The sequence below is a fragment of the Pan troglodytes genome, chromosome 9, assembly GCF_028858775.2.
Source record: "Pan troglodytes isolate AG18354 chromosome 9, NHGRI_mPanTro3-v2.0_pri, whole genome shotgun sequence".
NCBI lineage: Eukaryota > Metazoa > Chordata > Mammalia > Primates > Hominidae > Pan > Pan troglodytes.
The window spans coordinates 9,866,993-9,887,372 of NC_072407.2; the positions used below are offsets into that span (position 1 = coordinate 9,866,993).

Genomic DNA, 20,380 nt, shown 5'->3' on the forward strand with positions numbered 1-20,380 from the left:
ATGGATTCTGGGTGCCCAGAAGTGAAGTATGGAGAGATGCAAGGCCACGGGTGTGCTCTCCAAGAGTCATATGGGTGTTTAAGATATACCTACATACCTATGTACACACTCACACATACACATTCTCAGAAGGTGTCTGGGACCAGCTGCCTATCCTCTCACTGCTTCTCTTTCAGGTAAGTGTTCTTGATGAGGGTGGGCTTTATGTTCATATTCTGGTGAGCCTCAGCTGTCCAGCACCCCGTTGTCTACTTCATTCTTCATCATCATTGCACCATTCTCATCAATAAGCTTCCCACTCCCTCATATTCTGTATCTGCTGAAAATGTGTATTCTTTAATTTTTGGATGCGTAATTCTATTATAAGCTTTTAAGTCATCTTAATTAAAAAAAATCTGTTGTGTTGAATACATTTCATCTTTTGGTTTCCGAAAGGGGTATATTGCATTTTGTCAGCTTCTCTTTGTATGCCATGCATTTTTGCTGTACATACTTCAAGTTCTGTTCTTTAAGTTGATGCATGTTTATTTCTTAATATATTAAAATTTATTTAATATTTTATTAATAATGAATCATTTTGTCCTTAATAAAAACATTTAGCATAAAATATATCCTCTTGGATATGAATGCAGTTATACTTCATTATTGCTACTGTACTATTACAACTATACCCTATGATACATAGCATCATGATTTCAGAATCATTTGTGTGTATAACATTTCAATCTTTGTTTTCCATGTTGAAGCTCATTTTTTAAATTGAAGCTCATGTAGCCTCTTTATTGTTCTCCACAGGTACTTCGGCAGGGTGCCACCATGACTGCTTGCAATGCCTCACAGGGCCACCCTTCTTTCTTCATTCTCCAAGGAATTCCTGGCATGGAGGACAAACACAGATGGATATCTATCCCCTTCTCCTCCATGTATTCCGTTATGGTGCTTGGGAACTGCACCATCCTCCTCACCATCTCCACAGAGCGCTCCCTGCACAAACCCATGTTCCTGCTCCTCTGTCTGTTGGCCCTCACAGACCTGGGCATGTCTACAACCACCATTCCCAAGGTGCTGTGCATTTTCTGGTTTGGCCAGAGTGAGATCAGCTATGAAGGATGCCTGGTTCAGCTGTTCTTCATCCACTCCATCTCTGCCATGCAGTCAGCTGTCCTGATGACCATGGCCTTTGATCGCTATGTGGTCATCTGCAAGCCCTTGCGCTAGGCCACCATCCTTTCCAATAGTTGCACTGGACTCATTGGCTTAGTGAGTTTGGTGAGAGCTATCCTCTTTATTCTCCCCATGCCCATCCTCCTTCAGCAAATGCCCTATCATGCCAATCGTGTCATCCCCACCACCTACTGTGAGCACATGGCTGTGGTGAAGATGGTTTGTGTAGATACTACAGTCAACAGGATATATGGCCTGGTGGTGGCCTTGTTGGTTGCTGGCTAGATCTCTCAGCTATTGCTTCATCTTATGTGCTAATCATCCAGGCTATAATGCGTCTCTCTTCTAAGGAATCCCACCACAAAGCAGTCAACACCTGCACCACACACATCTGTGTCATGCTTATTTCTTATACTCCCTCACTTTTCTCTTTTCTCGCTCACCGCTTTGGCCAAGGCATTCCACCCCACGTCCACATCATTCTTGGCAACCTTTACTTCCTTGTACCTCCAATGCTCAGTCCTATAATTTATGGAGTGAAAACTAAGGAGTTCTGGGACAAAGTGACCAAATAGGGTTGCTGGAAAAAAGAACCCACAACCACTGACCATGGTCAGAAACTTGTCTGGTAATCCAGCAGCTGTGAGTATGAGGAAGGAATGTTAAGTAGATGCAATTCCTGGGGGAATCAGCTAGTGGTAGAAATATGTTATGTTGGCAGATTTAGCTGACAAGATGTTTATCCTTGGTCAGAGAAGCTAAGGGACAGGAGACCTTCTTGATCTCAGTAATTCCAAAGCAAGGAAATTATCCCCACTGTGAAATGAAAATAATGACATCTGCTTTCTATACTTGACAGAGGGGTTGGACAAATTACATGTTATAATGTCTGTAAAAGCATTTTGAACAACACATGCTGAACACACATAAGATGAGGTAGAATGTTTCCATATGGAGAGAACATATGGGCACCCAATAACTTGCCCAGCATCAAATCAATGAGTTGTAGAATGCTACTTACTTTGCCAAGATAAGGCTAAGCTGTGTGTGTAGGTGTGTGTGTGTGTATTTGTGTGTTCAAGGGGAAGGTAAAATGGAGAAGATTGCTTAGGAGGAGTCAAAAAGGACAATGAATGTTCAAAATTGAATTTAGTCACTATGTTATCCTTGCTGCAGAAGACTTACACTTGAGCAACAGAACTGGTTGCTTCCTTATAAGCCTAGGGAATATGTACAGAAAACATAATCTGAAATTCCCAGAGAAATTTCAAAGGAAAAGGAGAAAATGGGAAACTCTTACACTTAGAAGGTGGATATGCATTCTAACAAATTTTATATTTATAAAAATTCCTAGAGTCAACTGTTCTGCTTGTCTCAACTAATTCCAGCATATGACAAGAATCTCTAGCAAAGAGAAAATTCTGAGAATGTTCTGTGAAGGGTCATAGTTATAAAAGTCAGTGTTATATTGGAAGTCTTGGTTACAGAATTCTGCCAGGCCATTTCTCTGGAAATCAAGGAAGAAATCATGAACAAGCACTTGGAGTGGTGTGTAGAGTTCAGATCGTGTGCCAAGATATGTGAATACATTAAGTTCAGGAGATATTGTTTATCACTTCCAGACATTGATTTGGAATATAGTGGCAAATATTTTAAGACTCATGAAGTTTGTAGCCTGAAATATTTTAGGATTTTTCATCATATTGTATAGCTAATATGTAAAGACAGAATTCAGTGAAAAAGACACCTACTTTAAAAGCCACATGACCACTATTTAAATGAGACTCTTAAAATGTCAGGAAAATAAATGCAACTTTTCCAGAGTGTTGTTCTAGTTATACTAATAATTAAGGCTTGAAGTAAACAAAAAATTTAATAACATAGGCTCAGAAAGGTGGGATATTTCAGAGCTTGAAACAAACAGTCCAACCTTCAGGAGAAAAAAAAAAGAGAGAGAACTAACTAGGAAGTGCCTTTTCTATAAATGGAAGACCAGAGATCAAGGAAAATTTGCAGGAGCATTAATGGCTGAAGAACAGAGTACTGCTTGTCTGAAATAAGTACTAAGCACATATTTAAGCCACTACAAACCTACAAAGAAAAAAAAGTCGTCAGCAAAATGTTGTGCTTAACAATTTTTTATTTTTATTTTTATTTTATTTTATTATTATTATACTTTAAGTTTTAGGGTACATGTGCACAATGTGCAGGTTAGTTACATATGTATACATGTGCCATGTTGGTGTGCTGCACCCATTAACTCGTCATTTAGCATTAGGTACATCTCCTAATGCTATCCCTCCCCCCTCCCCCCACCCCACAACAGTCCCCAGAGTGTGATGTTCCCCTTCCTGTGTCCATGTGTTCTCATTGTTCAATTCCCACCTATGAGTGAGAACATGCGGTGTTTGGTTTTTTGTCCTTGCGATAGTTTACTAAGAAAGATGATTTCCAGCTTCATCCATGTCCCTACAAAGGGCATGAACTCATCATTTTATATTCATAAAAAATTCCATAATTTTTTATAATTTTTGCTTATCTCTTTATTTTGAACTTGTATCTATCAATCTTGTTGAAATCTTTATAGACTAACAAATTCTCTGTAGATTCTCTTATACTTTCTATGCAAATTGTAATACCATTCATGCTTCCTATTTTTTAATTATCTTTTCTTCTTATTGCATGGCTGTGACCTTTGGTACAATACTCAATATGGAAGGAGCAGGGGGATTGCGTACTCCTTTTTATTCTTGCTTTAGAAGCATTTAGAAATGCTTCTAACTTTTTTACCATTTATTACACATTTCTAATTTTTTAGTTCACCAATATCTCATACTACTTGTGTCTCATATTTTCTTAAAAAGTAATATAGTCAGTCTAAGATTACATACAGATTTTCACTGGGCTTCTGTAGTAACATCATATTATATTTTCATTTTTGCAGTGTCTGATTTGTGTCTTATTTCCATTTCTAGTGCTTATTGCTAACACCCCAAATTCCTTGCAGAATACAATAACGACATAGTAAAATAAATGGAGAAAACACATTGGTTTCTTTATTAGTCAAGATTCAATCACAAACACAAAACCATTAGGAGAGATATATACATACACATACACTTGTAGGGATTGGCTTACATAATTGTGGAGGCTGGCTAGGCAAGTCCAAAGTTCACAGAGTGGACAGTCAGAAAGTAAAAATCACGAGCATGCTGGAATCTGCCCAGGCATGGGATGAAGCTGGTTTCTAGAGGTATGAGTCTTTCTTTTTCCAACGAAGGCCTAAGCCCCCTTTTAAGGCCTTTTAACCGATTAAGTCAGGCCCACCCCAGATAATTCACCTAACTTAAAGCCAACTGATTAGGGTATTCTGGTATATCTCTGCAACAACTTTGCAGCAACACCTGTATTCGTGTTTGAATAACTGAGAGTGGTGTGTGTGCAATGCAATGGCTGTTATTTCCCTTCCATCTTAAGTCTCACAAGAGATTATTTCTAGTAGTCCACTTATCTGAAAAGATAATAGAAAGTGAATTCCAGGGAATATAGTTTTGCCTATGCAAGTTGACACTCCGCAGGGCTATTACATTCTCCATAGAATGCATTATTCACAAATTTTCCCAGAAGTTGCTTAGAGGTAGACTTGTTTTGTGGGATGAACAAAAAAATTCCCAGTGGGTTGAAGGCTTTTGGAGGCATCTTTAGCTCTAGAAAGGTAAAAATTTTCAGGTCAAGATTCTAGGAAAGGAAAGTTGCTGCAAGCCTATTCTGCTCTAGATTTTTAACATGACTTATTAAGGATATTTGTGGTAGCCAAATTGTCCAGTAGAACTCACGAAGAGTGCAGACCAGATAGCAGTTTGGGGAGAAAAACTCAATCAAAAAACTTAAAAAAAATTTTTTTTGGGGGTGGTGTTTCTTTAAAGTATGATCTCTTAACCAACAGCATTCCCTTTAATTGGAAATTTGTTAGTAAAGGAAATTTTGAGGTCTTGCTCCAAACTCACTGAATTAGAAACTCTGGGGATGTGGACTAGCAATCTGCTTAACAGGAGCGGTAAGTAGTTTAGGAGTACAAGAACATTTTCAAACCACTGGCTTAGAGAGCCTCTCAGGAGCTAAGATAGAGTATGATCAGCAGAATTCAGATCCAGTCCAGGTGTCGGCACTGTTCATGGTAAGGATAGATCTCTTTAGATAGGGTGTGGCTGAAGGAGAAAATAACCAGGGGAGCTTTTGGAAAGAGAATAAGGAGACCGACTTAAGTAAAGATGATAAGGAGTCCAACTGCCATAAACTGTGGAAAAAGACTACAGTTCTACATTGACAATTCTCCAAACTCTCCCTGCATAATGTGGAATCCAGATCATGGCAGGAGCTACTTTTCTGAGAGGTTTAAGACACTCATTCATAACTTGAAGAAGGTCAGGGATGCATGGTGGAGTAAATTACAGTAGTGGTAGGGCTATACCAAATAAATATTTGAGTATTAGAGTATTGGTACCAAGAGTAAGTTAGTCCATAAAAAAATTAGGTTTTAGGTTTAATGCAAACGAGCTCTTTGACAATATAGTTTACTGAAATAAGTACAGTGGACATGTTTTCAGCAAAGGCCACCAGGAGATATAGGTTTGGTAATGCTTAATGCATGTCTTCTCTGGTGTGCTCAGTTTGTAAGATAATTACTTTATATGGTGAAAAAATGTCTTTAAAAAGTCACATCTCCTAGATATCATGTATGGGTACAATTTCCTATTGAGTTTCATTACCATCTTGCCACATCATTCACAGGCAATATAAAAAAATCAGCAGAGCATTTTACACAGCCAGTCAGCAAGTCTGGGAACATGTGTAGTAAATTCTCTACAGTATTAGAGTCTTAGGAAAAAGTAAACATAGCAGAATGTGCCAGAGATAATCACAGAAAAGAGTGGAAGGGAAAGAAAGCATGTCCTGGAATCCTTTGGGTGGTAGAGCTGCCTTCAAGTAACCACAGTATTTGTATCCTCAATGACTCTAAAATGTTAGCTGCCCTTATGGAAATGGTGCCAGTACTGATATGTGGGGAGTTAAAACCAAACCAAAACAACAGGAAAAGAACTCCAAGGGAACAGACTACAAATATGTCTTCCCTGAATCTTTAACAAAAGCCTCTGGCTTCACCTTCACATTCTGATCTGGACTGCATTCAGAAGAGTAGGGCGTGAATGCCCAATTTCCTAGGGAACACAGAGGCTCCCTAGGCAGCTCTAGCCTTAAACTCAGTGCAAGCCAGTACACTCCCAGGGGGCTGTGAAATGTATTTCAGATAGTTGAGGGTGAGCAGAGACTTGTAATGTTCTTGCAATCTTCTGAGGATGCTTCTACACTGTGGTGCCTTCTCTTTTCTGCTCTCCTGGAATCCTGTGAGTTTGGCTAGGAAAAGACTCTGGAAAAGGCATTTCTTAGCCCTCAAGAGAAGTTTTTCTGTGCAAACTGGTTATGGAAAGTTTGCTTGAAAGCATGGAGAATAAGATTTAAAATAAAGATTTAAAGATTTGCTTGAAAGCATGGAGAATATCCAGGAAAGGAAATTTCCCCGAGTAACACCTCTGCAGAGTCTGATTTGGAATTTTAGTTAGCAGGCATCCTGAAACAGAAATTATAGTTTGGCGTTAAGCTGAGTAGTTGGAAAGGAGAACACAGTGGGGAACTACCTGGAAAGGAAGAAGCAAGTGATACGTTAACCAGATGAAAGACATGCGAGGCATTGTGAAGAAAGTTTATGGCATTCACTATAATATTCCTGAAATTACTAACAAGCAGTAATTTCTCATGAAGCACGGAAGGGAGAATTTGTGTGCCTAGTGAGATGGACAGACGCTATAAAGATGAACAGCATGAAACTAGGCAGAGGGAATCAGCAGAACCTTAGATTTCCTTGAGCTTTTTTTGCCCCTAGTATTCTGACATCAGGCACATTAGTCATCACTGTCCAGGTAAAGTCAAAGTACTCTTGTAAAATCACTTCTTGCCACTGTGGAATGGTAACATTGAGAAGGATTTGACTATGCCCTTTCTTAGAAATTACCAGGTACAGCAGATGGAATGTGAAGAAAGGATTGACCAAGATGTGGGCTGAAAAAGCTTGGAATTTTCAGTTTCATAAATAGAATGAAGTCCAAAAGGGTTACCTTCAACATTTTGGGGAAAGGATAGCTGAAGCATCTTATGAAATTTCAGATGAAGATTGAGCAGATATATGTGAAAATATATCTATAGCTTAGTAAAAAGAGTGGAAGCGACTAGAGTAATATTAAGTTCAAAAATAATTACTAAGTACAGGGTCCCAAATTAGAATCTATTCCAACTTAAAGGACAAGAAAAAAACGTCCAAGATTACCCAGTGAACTATGTTTGTAGTTTGTGTCACCAAACTGATAGTCACGCCTAATTTCTTCTTATACTCCATAAAAGACAGTGTGTATGTATGTGTGTGTGTTTCTTTGTGTGTATGTATGTATTCAGGTATATTTGTATAGCCTTAGCTAGGAGACAATTCTAGTTTATCTAAAGGCTTATTTGAGCCCTTTCTCACGTTCATTTATTTTATTTAATAAGCATTATATATCAGGTATTATTCAAAGCTCTTTAGAAATCTTTAGACATATTAACCCATATAATTCTCTTCTCTATAGGGAATAGATATGATTATTATTGCTATTTTATGGATGATGAAGCTTTCTAAACATGATATAGCCAGTAAGTGTTACTATTCTCTCATTCCTATCTCTGTTCTATCTTGTTCCTCCAGATAATGTGATACTATGTGGAGGTTTCTGACCACAGAGAATGTCCAGCACTCTTGGCCACAACATGGAATCTCCTAATCACACTGATGTTGACCCTTCTGTCTTCTTCCTCCTGGGCATCCCAGGTCTGGAACAATTTCATTTGTGGCTCTCACTCCCTGTGTGTGGCTTAGGCACAGCCACAATTGTGGGCAATATAACTATTCTGGTTGTTGTTGCCACTGAACCGGTCTTGCACAAGCCTGTGTACCTTTTTCTGTGCATGCTCTCAACCATCGACTTGGCTGCCTCTGTCTCCACAGTTCCCAAGCTACTGGCTATCTTCTGGTGTGGAGCCGGACATATATCTGCCTCTGCCTGCCTGGCACAGATGTTCTTCATTCATGCCTTCTGCATGATGGAGTCCACTGTGCTACTGGCCATGGCCTTTGATCGCTACGTGGCCATCTGCCACCCACTCCGCTATGCCACAATCCTCACTGACACCATCATTGCCCACATAGGGGTGGCAGCTGTAGTGCGAGGCTCCCTGCTCATGCTCCCATGTCCCTTCCTTATTGGGCGTTTGAACTTCTGCCAAAGCCATGTGATCCTACACACGTACTGTGAGCACATGGCTGTGGTGAAGCTGGCCTGTGGAGACACCAGGCCTAACCGTGTGTATGGGCTGACAGCTGCACTGTTGGTCATTGGGGTTGACTTGTTTTGCATTGGTCTCTCCTATGCCCTAATTGCACAAGCTGTCCTTCGCCTCTCATCCCATGAAGCTCGGTCCAAGGCCCTAGGGACCTGTGGTTCCCATGTCTGTGTCATCCTCATCTCTTATACACCAGCCCTCTTCTCCTTTTTTACACACCGCTTTGGCCATCACATTCCAGTCCATATTCACATTCTTTTGGCCAATGTTTATCTGCTTTTGCCACCTGCTCTTAATCCTGTGGTATATGGAGTTAAGACCAAACAGATCCGTAAAAGAGTTGTCAGGTGTTTCAAAGTGGGCAGGGAATGGGCATCAAGGCATCTGAGTGACCCTGGAGTATAGAGGGACTTAATCCAAAATTTTAAAAAAACCTTTTCAAGATAATCCTCAGTATGTGAGATCAGAAAGAGCTTTTAAGAGGGGAATAATGTCTTCTGCAGAACTTTCTAGACCATTTCCAAGAATGATAAATCACAGAGAAGGGCATTCTTTCTTTCCTTTCAGAGAAGTGTAAACATGGGAGGATTCTTGCAACCTGGGTAACGTGCAGACATTGAAAACAACCCACTGCGTTCTGGAGGGCTTCTACCCTGCTGCAGTTTAGAAGAGTCCCTGCATAGCCATAAGATCTCATTTCCTGGCACCCTTCCAATATTCCAGGCATGGATTTCTAATTTCATACCTTAGGATATAGCAGCTATCTTACCAGCTGCAAGAATCAGAAGATAGGACAATATAGCCACAGATAAAGAACTTAAAGCCGCAAAAAATTTATCATGCTTTTCCATAAACCCTGTATTTCTCCATTAGAGCTTCAAACCAAGAGGAGAAAAAGATCCACCAGCATCCACAATGTTACTTAGTGGCAGAACAAAGCCGTGAAAACTAGAATCCTTTAGGACTTCTATGAATGAGGGCACAAGAGAGGTTAGGAATAACTCTTCATTTCTAGACATTTTCTATTTATCTCACAAGTACACTCCTGTCTCCAGCCTCTCAGGAAGTAACCTAAGTCTGAATGACCTTGGATATCATCCCTCACAAGCAGTTTCCAATTATTCTTGTACATACATACAATGGGAGGACCTTTCAGAAGTCATTGACTTATCTCCTGAACCTATAAGAAATGCTCACTTACCCAAACCACTCAGAATGGGAATTCTTAATTATGAAATTAGTCTGTATTTATTAATTCTTCTATTTATTTATAATGAAAAGAAGATTAAGCTTGATTCTAGTAACTCCATGTGATGATGGAAAGTTCCTAACTATATCCATGAAACTAAGATTGGAAACCAGTTACTGTACATACTGAGCTTTCTGTCCACTCCTCACCAAATAGCTTCAGACAATTTATCAAACACATTCTCTTAACAAATTAGCATTTTCAATTCTGAGTTCGCCAATAGTACACATTTTTTGCTTGTCATCCGCTTATATGCCATCCTACCCTGTTAGGTGGAGGGAACACAAAACTCCCTTGTGGAAGTTCACAGACACTCCTGTCCTGGGAAAGTATCAGTCCTGAGGTAGAAAGCCAATGCCCAGCTCTTCAAAGCTCTGTCTCTGTCAGGAATATAAGTGTTTTATTGGGACACTTCAAATATGTTGGGATAAACAGTGCACAAATAGTGAAACTCAATGAAGTAGGCTGAGCACTATCCATTTTTCAGAGAAAAAATAATCACTTTTTATAGGGAGAGTACTAGTATATGGGCTGTCACTGGTTTTAATTTTTTTATTCTAACCCTCAATTTTTTTTTAATTATACTTTAAGTTCTAGGGTACATGTGCACAACTTGCAGGTTTGTTACATATGTATACATGAGCCATGTTGGTGTGCTGCACCCATTAACTCGTCCTTTACATTAGGTATATCTCCTAATGCTATCCCTCCCCTCACCCCCACCCCACAACAGGCCCCGGTGTGTGATGTTCCCCTTCCTGTGTCCATGTATCTAATCCTTAAATTGAGATATTCTTTTTTTTTTTTTTTTTTTTTTTTTGAGGCAGAGTCTCGCTCTGTCACCCAGGCTGGAGTGCAGTGGCATGATCTCAGCTCACTACCAGCTCCGCCTCCCAGGTTCACACCATTCTCCTGCCTCAGCCTCCCAAGTAGCTGGGACTACAGGCACCCGCCAACACACCCGGCTAATTTTTTGTATTTTTTAGTAGAGACGGGGTTTCACCGTGTTAGCCAGGATGGTCGCGATCTTCTGACCTTGTGATCCGCCCGCCTCGGCCTCCCAAAGTGCTGGGATTACAGGCGTGAGCCACCGTGCCCGGCCGAGATATTCTTAATAGATTTTTAAGATTTATATACAATTCTAACACTACAGTTTATCAACAAAATTACTTTTGTGTTCTCCAAATTGACCATTTTTCTAGCACAGAAACCTACAACCCCAACTGTGTAACAATCTTATATTGTATCATGGGTTTCTATACTTTGTAGAACGTTTCTAAAGTGTAGTGTAAGCAATATACTTATAAGCACTGCTTGTTCATAACTTCTCTCTTTAACGTGAATCTCAATGCTAGATGTCTATGTGTTCACCTTTTATGATTTGCAATAATAAGTTTATATCATGATCAACCCCTTATACACCTCCGGCCACTCATGTTTGTAATATTACATTAATTTCAATTCCATAAAAAATGAAATGACAAGGAATAAACTGTCTCCAATTATAATCCTCATATAAACTTTTGATGTGTATAGCCATTATTTCCTCCTTTCTTGCTATATTTATTTATTGCCAATTTCTTTTTCTTCTCAAGAAAGCCTCTTATAATATGCCTTTGGGATCCCAGACTATCAGTTACTTCTTGCATTTCTCCTGTTTATAACCCATTTGAATTTACTGGCACATTTGCCCCATAGAAAAATTTCTCATAACCTTAGTGATTTTTTTTAAATGAAAGTTCATGAAAAATATTTTTGGAACTAATTATTGCTGCATTCTTATGTCCTATTCTTTTCTTATATTACAATCTAACTTCAACCAGAAGTTGATGTTTCCAGAGAAATACCTGTCATCAAAGCCAGCAGTAACCATTTTTTTTTTTTTTTTTTTTTTTGAGATGGAGTCTCACTCTGGTGCCCAGGCTGGAGTGCAGTGGCACAATCTCAGCTCACTACCAGCTCCGCCTCCCGGGTTCATGCCATTCTCCTGCCTCAGCCTCCTGAGTAGCTGGGACTACAGGCGCCCGCCACCATGCTTGGCTAATTTTTTGTATTTTTTGTAGAGATGGGGTTTCACTGTGTTAGCCAGGATGGTCTCGATCTTCTGACCTCGTGATCCACCCGCCTCAGCCTCCCAAAGTGCTGCGATTACAGGCGTGAGCCACCACGCCCGGCCAGCAGTAACCATTTTTAACAGAACTACCTTAAATTGTGTTAAATTATGACTTACTTCTCCAAAATCTATCCACTGTGATTTCTATGATCCCACACAATCCCAGCTTTTCTTTCATGTCTCTAATGTTTTTCATCCTCTTCCCCTTATTTTATTTTTAATGAACCTGAATTTTAAATGTTGGTGTTTCTCAGAGATCCATCTTTGGCTAACTTCTCACTCATTCCAATCTAAGTCCATAGCAATGGGGACCATGAAAGGAAGAGCTGAAAATCCAGAACAGTGTCAAGGCAGAGGGCTTCCTGCAGGAGACAGCAACTAGATGTCTATGCAGAAAACACTGTGCTCTTCATTGCATTAGGAAACTTCTCTTGCCTTTTTGTTTCTTTCAATTATGACTGATGGTGTGCTTAACTAATTCCTTCCCACTGTCATTATTTCTTGCTTCTGATGATATCATCTTGAACTCACCTTGACTATAAGCAGACTTCAAATTATATTAGTATATATTAGTATTTGGAATCTGTTCCTTGTAAGAGTAAGCAATGTAGGATGGTCAAAAGGTACAGCCTCATCCCTTCCATTCGTGTATACTGTTCAGTTAATAGAGAATTTAGTCATAGTGTCTAATTTGAAGAGCAATGAAAACTAAAAACTTTCAGGAAGAATCATCTTCTAAGTGAGCACTGGACTAATGGACTCGCATATTTGGCAGATTATGAAAAGGACATTGAGGAATTACTGCTCAATTACTTCATATTCTGCAGTCTAAGCGCTCTAAGTTGCTGAGGGTCGGATAAGTTCCTACATCTTATCCACTTCTCATTCATTGTAAATGAGATTCTTTAAGCATTTTGTATGTTCAAGAAGTTTACTGGAAGAAAGCAGAGAAACCAGCAGGGGAGGCAAGAATTGTGATAATATCGAATTATTATTTGATGTAATACAGTAAAGGGTTTTCTGGCACCTCCAGAATTGTTGTGTACGTCTCAGAATTGTAAACCTTTTCTCTACATTAAAAATAAGTTTCTCATTAATCTGCAGCTTCCTTCCTGTTCTTGGTCCAAACATTTCCCTAAAACATTACCAAATGGTAGCTCTTAATTTCCTCTAACTAAACATAACAAATGTATTATATCACAGCTACCTACATAGGCAAACATTTAACCACATTTTCTAAGGTTAATTGACAGGTACCATTCTGCCAATTTGAGGTAGGTCCCTGCCATGTGAGCCATGGAAAGTGGCTCTCATCACCCCTCCTTTTTTCAGCAACCATATGCTCTTATTTATCCAATTCTCTCTGACTTATCAACAATCTATTTTTCTCTCTACCAAATAATTCATACCAACCTCCAAAGATGCATTATTTTTCCCGATTTTAAAACAAGAAATGCTTTTTAAAATTTAATTTTTATTTTTGATGTATATTTTCATTTTTAATTGACTAATATATATAAGGGATGCAATGTGATATTGTGATATATGTATACTTTGTGGAATGATTATATCAGTCTAATTAACATAACTATCACCTCATAAAGTTATTTTTTTTTGCAGTAAGAACATTTTACATTTATTCTTTCGCAATTTTGAAACATACCATATATTACTATTGACTGTGGTCACCACGTTGTACAATAGTTCTTGAAAATTTACTCTTCCTGTCTAACTGAACCTTTATACACTTTGGTCAACATCTCCCCATCCCCCAGTTCCCCACCTTTTATCCTTTTCAGCATCTGGTAACCACCATTCTACTTTCTACTACAAATTACTCTAAACCCCAACTTCCAACTCTAAACTTCCAACTTCTGCCCTACATTTTCTTGCTTGTACAAACTTCTTTAAAATGTTATGTGCATAAATTTTTCTATTTCCTAGCCTTTAACTTACTCTTTAGCCCACTCCAATATGACTTTTTCTTATGCACTCTAAAAATAGACAGTTCTTTTCAAAAAGTCATTTGTAACCTCCAAGAGACTGATTCCATCAATATTACTTTAAACTATGTTTCATTAGATCTGTCAGTACAGTAAAATTATGAATCAATTTCTTTGCCTTCTTCTTTAAAAATCAATCTGTCTTTTCCTATATAGGTTATTTTCGGTCTCTTTTTCTTTCTCAACATTTACCTAGACATCATGATGAGTTTCTAGAAACTACATGCTAGACCACCTTCTTTCTGTCACTATCCTCACTTGCTAAAACATCTATTTGTGCTAATAGCATTAATTCAAATATTCCAGTAATTTCCAAATAAAATACTAGTCACTCCAGTTTTTTTCAAATTGTTCCTTTGCTCTCTGGAACTACTTTTTCCTCTCTTTGCTAAATAATAATCTCTTGGATGCTTCAAAGGTAGGCACCTCATATTGGTCATGACCTCATTTGAACTCATTCTCTTCCCTCATAATCTGGTTCTTCTCCAGTCATCCTTAGGTACATGAATGACATATTCCATTCCAGTGCATGTATGAGAAACTTAGAGTTATTTTGGGGTCATAAATATTATAAAATTTACATCCAGTATAACTTCTATATCCATCCATTTCTCTATATCTTCATAGCTTAAAATAAAGCTGTCTCACCCCTGAAGTACTGTTGTCAATGCTCATCCAACGTACTTATATTTATTCTTGCCATGTACAATCTGGTCTTCACATTGCTGCCATGCCTAAATTATCCTAAACCTTTTCAGTGGCTCCATATTGCTTTAGCATAAATTTGCTTAAAATTATCTGACCACTATGACCTCAACAGCACCATCTCACATCACCTCCCATGTTCCACCACACCTTGAGGTTTCCAGACACATTGTTGTCACCTTGAGGTTACCTTGTTGTTACACTGAGATTACGAGACACATTGTTGTAACACTCTGTTGTTACCTTGACTATGCCTTGATCCCTCTCATTTTAACATTCAAAGATTCCTGGATAAAAAGTATTTTTTATCCCCACCCCAACACACACACCATAGTTACCTTCTACTCAAACAATTGCCCTCAGAACAAACATTTTTTCAGGATATCCTCTCTGACAACAAGAGATTATTTTTTTCTTCATGTGAACTCTTATCACTTGGTACTTTTGCTTTAAAGCACTAATCCCAGTCTATTATTATATATTTGCTTGATTTTGTTGTTATTATTCTCTCCCCCAACCTCAACTAGACCACAATTTCAATGAGAACAGGAACGATGACTGTTCTATTGATCACTTTATGCCTAACATGTTTTTCAAACACAGACAGAACTAAATATGTATTTTTGAATGAAAGCTTTCTCCTTTAAAAATGTTTAAATAAATCTCCTAGCCACAGAATTTAGAACACCCAGAGTTTGTGTGCTTAAAAACCATTCAAACACTCTAAAATTTCTCACCTTTATAGGTCCATTTTGATTTAATAAATGAAGATATTCTTCTATTCATGTAAATTCTTAGGTAACATTAATAGGATACATGTTTTTGAGTTAATCTGCTTTCTATTCTAGTGGGATTTAACATCCTAGGAATTCAGCTTTCTCTATAGGTCTTTCATCATGTCTGCAAAGGAGATCTATTATGCTTAGGTCACTGAGCTGCTTAACTACTCTCCATAAATTTCAGAAGTTTATAATTTCTGTGCCACATCTTAGCTGACAACACATTTTTATCTTGTGTTAAAGCATCTTTCTCATAAAGTTCTGTCTTTGCCCAGTAGAAAACTTCTGCCACGCATTGGATCCCAGACTGTGAGTCTGTGTTCATAAGCAAGGTAAGTGATAAAATCTTCTCATGGTCACTTTGGCTAAATTCCAGAGAGTTCAATGGCTTATCCTAAACATTATGTTGTTTTGTCAACATTCTGCAAAAAGATTGACATTTCTCTCTGCTTTAGTAGCATACAGAGGATTGGAGGGCCTTTGCAAAAAAGGTTGAAGTCAGAATTAGAAAATATTAAGGCTCACATGGTGCACTAGAAGTTACCTTGTCTGTAATCAAAAAACAACACTGCCAGATTATCTTCAGGGTTAATATATTAACTGTTTTATATAGCAGAATCGTATTCTATGTCATGCTAGAATATAATTGTAAAAAAAATTAAAAACAATTCTTTTTCTGTGAGCTCAAACATACTACTTCTCTTAATTGTATCACACATATACAAATCAGAAAAAAGTTTTAATAGAGAAAACATCAAAGATAAAATGTTATGTGACATTAGGATGTAAAGTAATAAATGAGTATTAAGTAAAAATGCCAGGCCTTGTACATCAAATGGGTTACATACTTCCATGCATCCAGGATAAAACTATTGTGTTGAACCGCTTCAGAATTCTCCTCTAAAAGCTCAAAGTCAAACTAGCTTTATCTCCATTATTGTTTGTGCTCTTTAGTCATTGAAATTTTCTGTAGATACATTTAGATAATTTTAGTCTTTATCAAATTACATTCACCATTAAAGAGGGATGATTTACTCCATCATTTGGGAGTATATGTTTATTCAAACATACAGGCAATAAGAAACCTCTGAAAGGAAATACATTTAGTTTTTAATAAGAATTGATACAACAAAAGAATTTTATTTTCTTCCAGATTTTTTTGGTATTTAACAATAATTATATCAAAAATAAACCCATAACTAATATATTAAAAATAACATTTTAAACTTTGAACATAGCTTTCCAGTTTTTGTTTCTTGCTCATAAACCTGCAATAGCTTCCACCTTGGCAAAAATATTGGAAGTAAAATGCCTTGAAAAATTACGAATTTTAGCATAGAGTAAGTATTATATGTATCTGCAGTGTAGAATACAAAGAAGTTCAAAGCAAGAGATTATATTCACTTCGGTTTGAGTCATATCTGAGAGTGTTTTACGCAAAATAAAGGATTGTAATAGTAAATAAATAATAAATGGTAAATAAATAAAGGATTGTAATAATAAAGTATTGTATTTGAAAGAAAATGTGAAACCATGAATTATTTTAAGCAAAGGAATACCAGCGTTTGAAAGATCAGATTGCTAGCAGAAAGAAAGAATTATGGAAAATGAGAAACATTTGCTCCAGGCAGGTTGCAGAAAGCATACTGAAAAAAAAGAGTGCATATGAATGAAGTAAAGAAAAGAAATCAACAATATGATAAGCAATTATTTGCAGTAAGGGAAGGTTAGTTTTCTAGATTCAAGCTTGTCTGGTCGAGCCACCATGCAGAATAAAAAGTAAATGGATAACAACAAAGTTGTAGAAAAGATAATGAGTCTAATTTTAACCATGATTTTTGAGCATTGAATGGCAATTCCTTCAACATTATGGACAAATAATTCTTGTTTATTAAATAAGTTAAAATTACTGTTCAATGGTTAGAAGGTTTTAGTTGTACAAGATGAATAAGTTCTAGAGACCAGCTGTACAACATTGTGCCTGTATTCACTAAAAAATGAATAGAGTTGATCTAATATTGTGTTGTTACCACAGTAATCTTTAAAAGCTTCTTATTAGTTTTACCTAAATCCTGTATTTATGTCTTTATAGGTTCTCTAAGATTCAACTATAAAAAAACTTACTAAGGTATGTCTTCATTATATGACTTCTCATATGGAGAAATTCAGCCATAATCACTAACTTCCTTTTAAGCTACTCTTTTGCAACCTCCTCAGAAGTGCATACAAAGTAGAACATGAAAGAAAACTATCCCCAAATCCTCAATATGATTTATTTCTGGAAACCTTTACAAGTCCATGATATCAAAATTTTGAAAGCCTATGTAAGACGTTAATGGACATCTATATCAACTTGAAATGATGTAGCTATAAATTTCATCTCCCATAATTCTTCATTTAAAAAATCTAGTTATTATTAGTTAATAAACCTCTGCATCAAGTCAAGTAACACTGAGATAAATATGAAGAAAACAAGCACATCCATTTAATCTATATAATTTCTAAAGAGATGAAGAAAGGCTTAGAAAAATACTACAATTTTATTTCTGTGGTGGTTCCAACCTGTGATAACTGAGAACAATACAAACAGAGATTTGAAATTCATGTTGAATCATGAATCATATGTCTGCATCTCTCAAAATCTCCAATAGCTCCAAATTCCAGGTCTCTGAGTTCATCCTGCTGGGATTCCCGGGCATTCACAGCTGGCAACACTGGTTATCTCTGCCCCTGGCACTACTGTATCTCTCAGCACTTGCTGCAAACACCCTCATCCTCATCATCATCTGGCAGAACCCTTCTTTACAGCAGCCCATGTATATTTTCCTTGGCATCCTCTGTATGGTAGACATGGGTCTGGCCACTACTATCGTCTCTAAGATCCTGGCCATCTTCTGGTTTGATGCCAAGGTTATTAGCCTCCCTGAGTGCTTTGCTCAGATTTATGCCATTCACTTCTTTGTGGGCATGGAGTCTGGTATGCTCCTCTGCGTGGCTTTTGATAGATATGTGGCTATTTGTCACCCTCTTCGCTATCCATCAATTGTCACCAGTTCCTTAATCTTAAAAGCTACCCTGTTCATGGTGCTGAGAAATGGCTTATTTGTCACGCCAGTGCCTGTGCTTGCAGCACAGCGTGATTATTGCTCCAGGAATGAAATTGAACACTGCCTGTGCTCTAACCTTGGGGTCACAAGCCTGGCTTGTGATGACAGGAGGCCAAACAGCATTTGCCAGTTGGTTCTGGCATGGCTTGGAATGGGGAGTGATCTAAGTCTTATTATACTGTCATATATTTTGATTCTGTACTCTGTACTTAGACTGAACTCAGCTGAAGCTGCAGCCAAGGCCCTGAGCACTTGTAGTTCACATCTCACCCTCATCCTTTTCTTTTACACTATTGTTGTAGTGATTTCAGTGACTCATCTGACAGAGATGAAGGCTACTTTGATTCCAGTTCTACTTAATGTGTTGCACAACATCATCCCCCCATCCCTCAACCCTATAGTTTATGCACTTCAGACCAAAGAACTTAGGGCAGCCTTCCAAAAGGTGCTGTTTGCCCTTACAAAAGAAATAAGATCTTAGAGACCTTCTCTGTGATGTACATGAACCTCAGCTTCTCCTAAACTGGAAAGTAAAATTTCAAAGAGGATAAATGAGTAAGTGAATACCTTTGGGATTCCCTTTTTATATTTGTATGTAAATAATTGTGAAAGCTTCAGAAAAGATACAAAAAATCACAGTAGCCTAAAATATTGACAAAAGCTAAATATTTAAATATATTTGAGAATATGGAAGAAATTTCTGCCAAATCAAATTGGATTTAAAGAACTTAATGATTGATATCTATCTCTTAAAATAAAAATGAATATAATCACACACCCACAAATACACACACAGACACACATACATTCAATCAGACAAATGAGTGATTGGGACATGAATCACAGGTCATGCTTGCGCATTGTTAGCTGTAACTTGGGAGCTGTAACTTGGGAGCAAAGTCAGTCTGCCTAAACAAGCATTACTCCAGTAATATGAAATACAGAGGTCGGAAAAGAAAATAATTCAGATAAAGCCAAATCAGTCAATGATGAAGATTTAGGTGGAATATGAGACGACTCAGCTTGGACAGACAGAACCCAAAAGATTCATCTAGCTAGAAGGATCTGGTGCTTACGCCGTTTGCCTCCCCAGATTTGCTCTCTGCCCTTTGTGCACTGCTCTGTAAACTGGAGGGCTGACTTTCACATATTGTAAGCCCAGACTCCTTTGTCTTTCGGTGTTCAGTTGAATTGAGCCAATGTGATGCGTGACAGATTATAGTTCAAGAGGAGACAGCATTTGGGCTATTTATTATTCTACTCCCAGCCTGCTTTGACATTAGGGTTTTCACTGGATATGTCCCTTCTCTGGCCACCCACCTGCTACAGCTACAGCTTTTATGGAAATATAGTAACAGGCTTGTCTTGCCTTCTTTCTTCAGGCCAAGGGGCTGATAAAGGCTTCCTGATAGTAGTCTCTGAGTGCCCAGCATCCATTATTTTTTAATATCCACTTGTTTTCTTAAAACAACCTACTACTCAATACCAACTTCATTAAATTGTCTTCAAACTCACATTTCTTTGTGCCTTTTTTTTTTCCCCTTTCTGAGACCCTGACTGACTCACTGGCTTTATTTATATCACCAGCATCTATCTCTACCATAGCTACTCATCCACTACTACTACCACACCCACATAAGAATGTAGGCAGCTTCAGCAAAATCTTCAGATGATCAGATATAAAGACACTGCAGGCAGGAGGTCGATATAGAAATTTTTCCCTGTGAAATTTTTACTTTGAGAGTTTTCTTTTCTTTCTTTTTTTTTAAATAGTCCTAAACAATGAATGGGCAAAATAAGGCTTAATCTATTATTGTCTTGTATTTCAATCT

General features: G+C 37.8%; 2 protein-coding genes and 1 pseudogene across 2 annotated transcripts; all 3 read left to right on the forward strand.

Moving 5' to 3' along the window:
- Positions 1-754: 754 nt before the first annotated feature.
- LOC466389 (olfactory receptor 52P1-like) lies at positions 755-1,866 on the forward strand (annotated as a pseudogene).
- Positions 1,867-7,907: 6,041 nt separating this feature from the next.
- LOC104008402 (olfactory receptor 52P1-like) lies at positions 7,908-11,348 on the forward strand. The gene is given in 2 exon segments (XM_063782670.1): positions 7,908-8,938; positions 8,941-11,348. Coding segments are annotated over 2 exon segments (987 nt in total). The 5' UTR covers positions 7,908-7,995; the 3' UTR covers positions 8,985-11,348.
- A 6,637-nt stretch (positions 11,349-17,985) lies between these two features.
- On the forward strand, positions 17,986-20,062 carry OR56B1 (olfactory receptor family 56 subfamily B member 1). Its single transcript, XM_521790.7, has one exon. The coding sequence runs from the start codon at positions 18,055-18,057 to the stop codon at positions 19,027-19,029; it is 975 nt and encodes a 324-aa protein (XP_521790.4). The 5' UTR covers positions 17,986-18,054; the 3' UTR covers positions 19,030-20,062.
- The last annotated feature ends 318 nt before the right edge of the window (positions 20,063-20,380 follow it).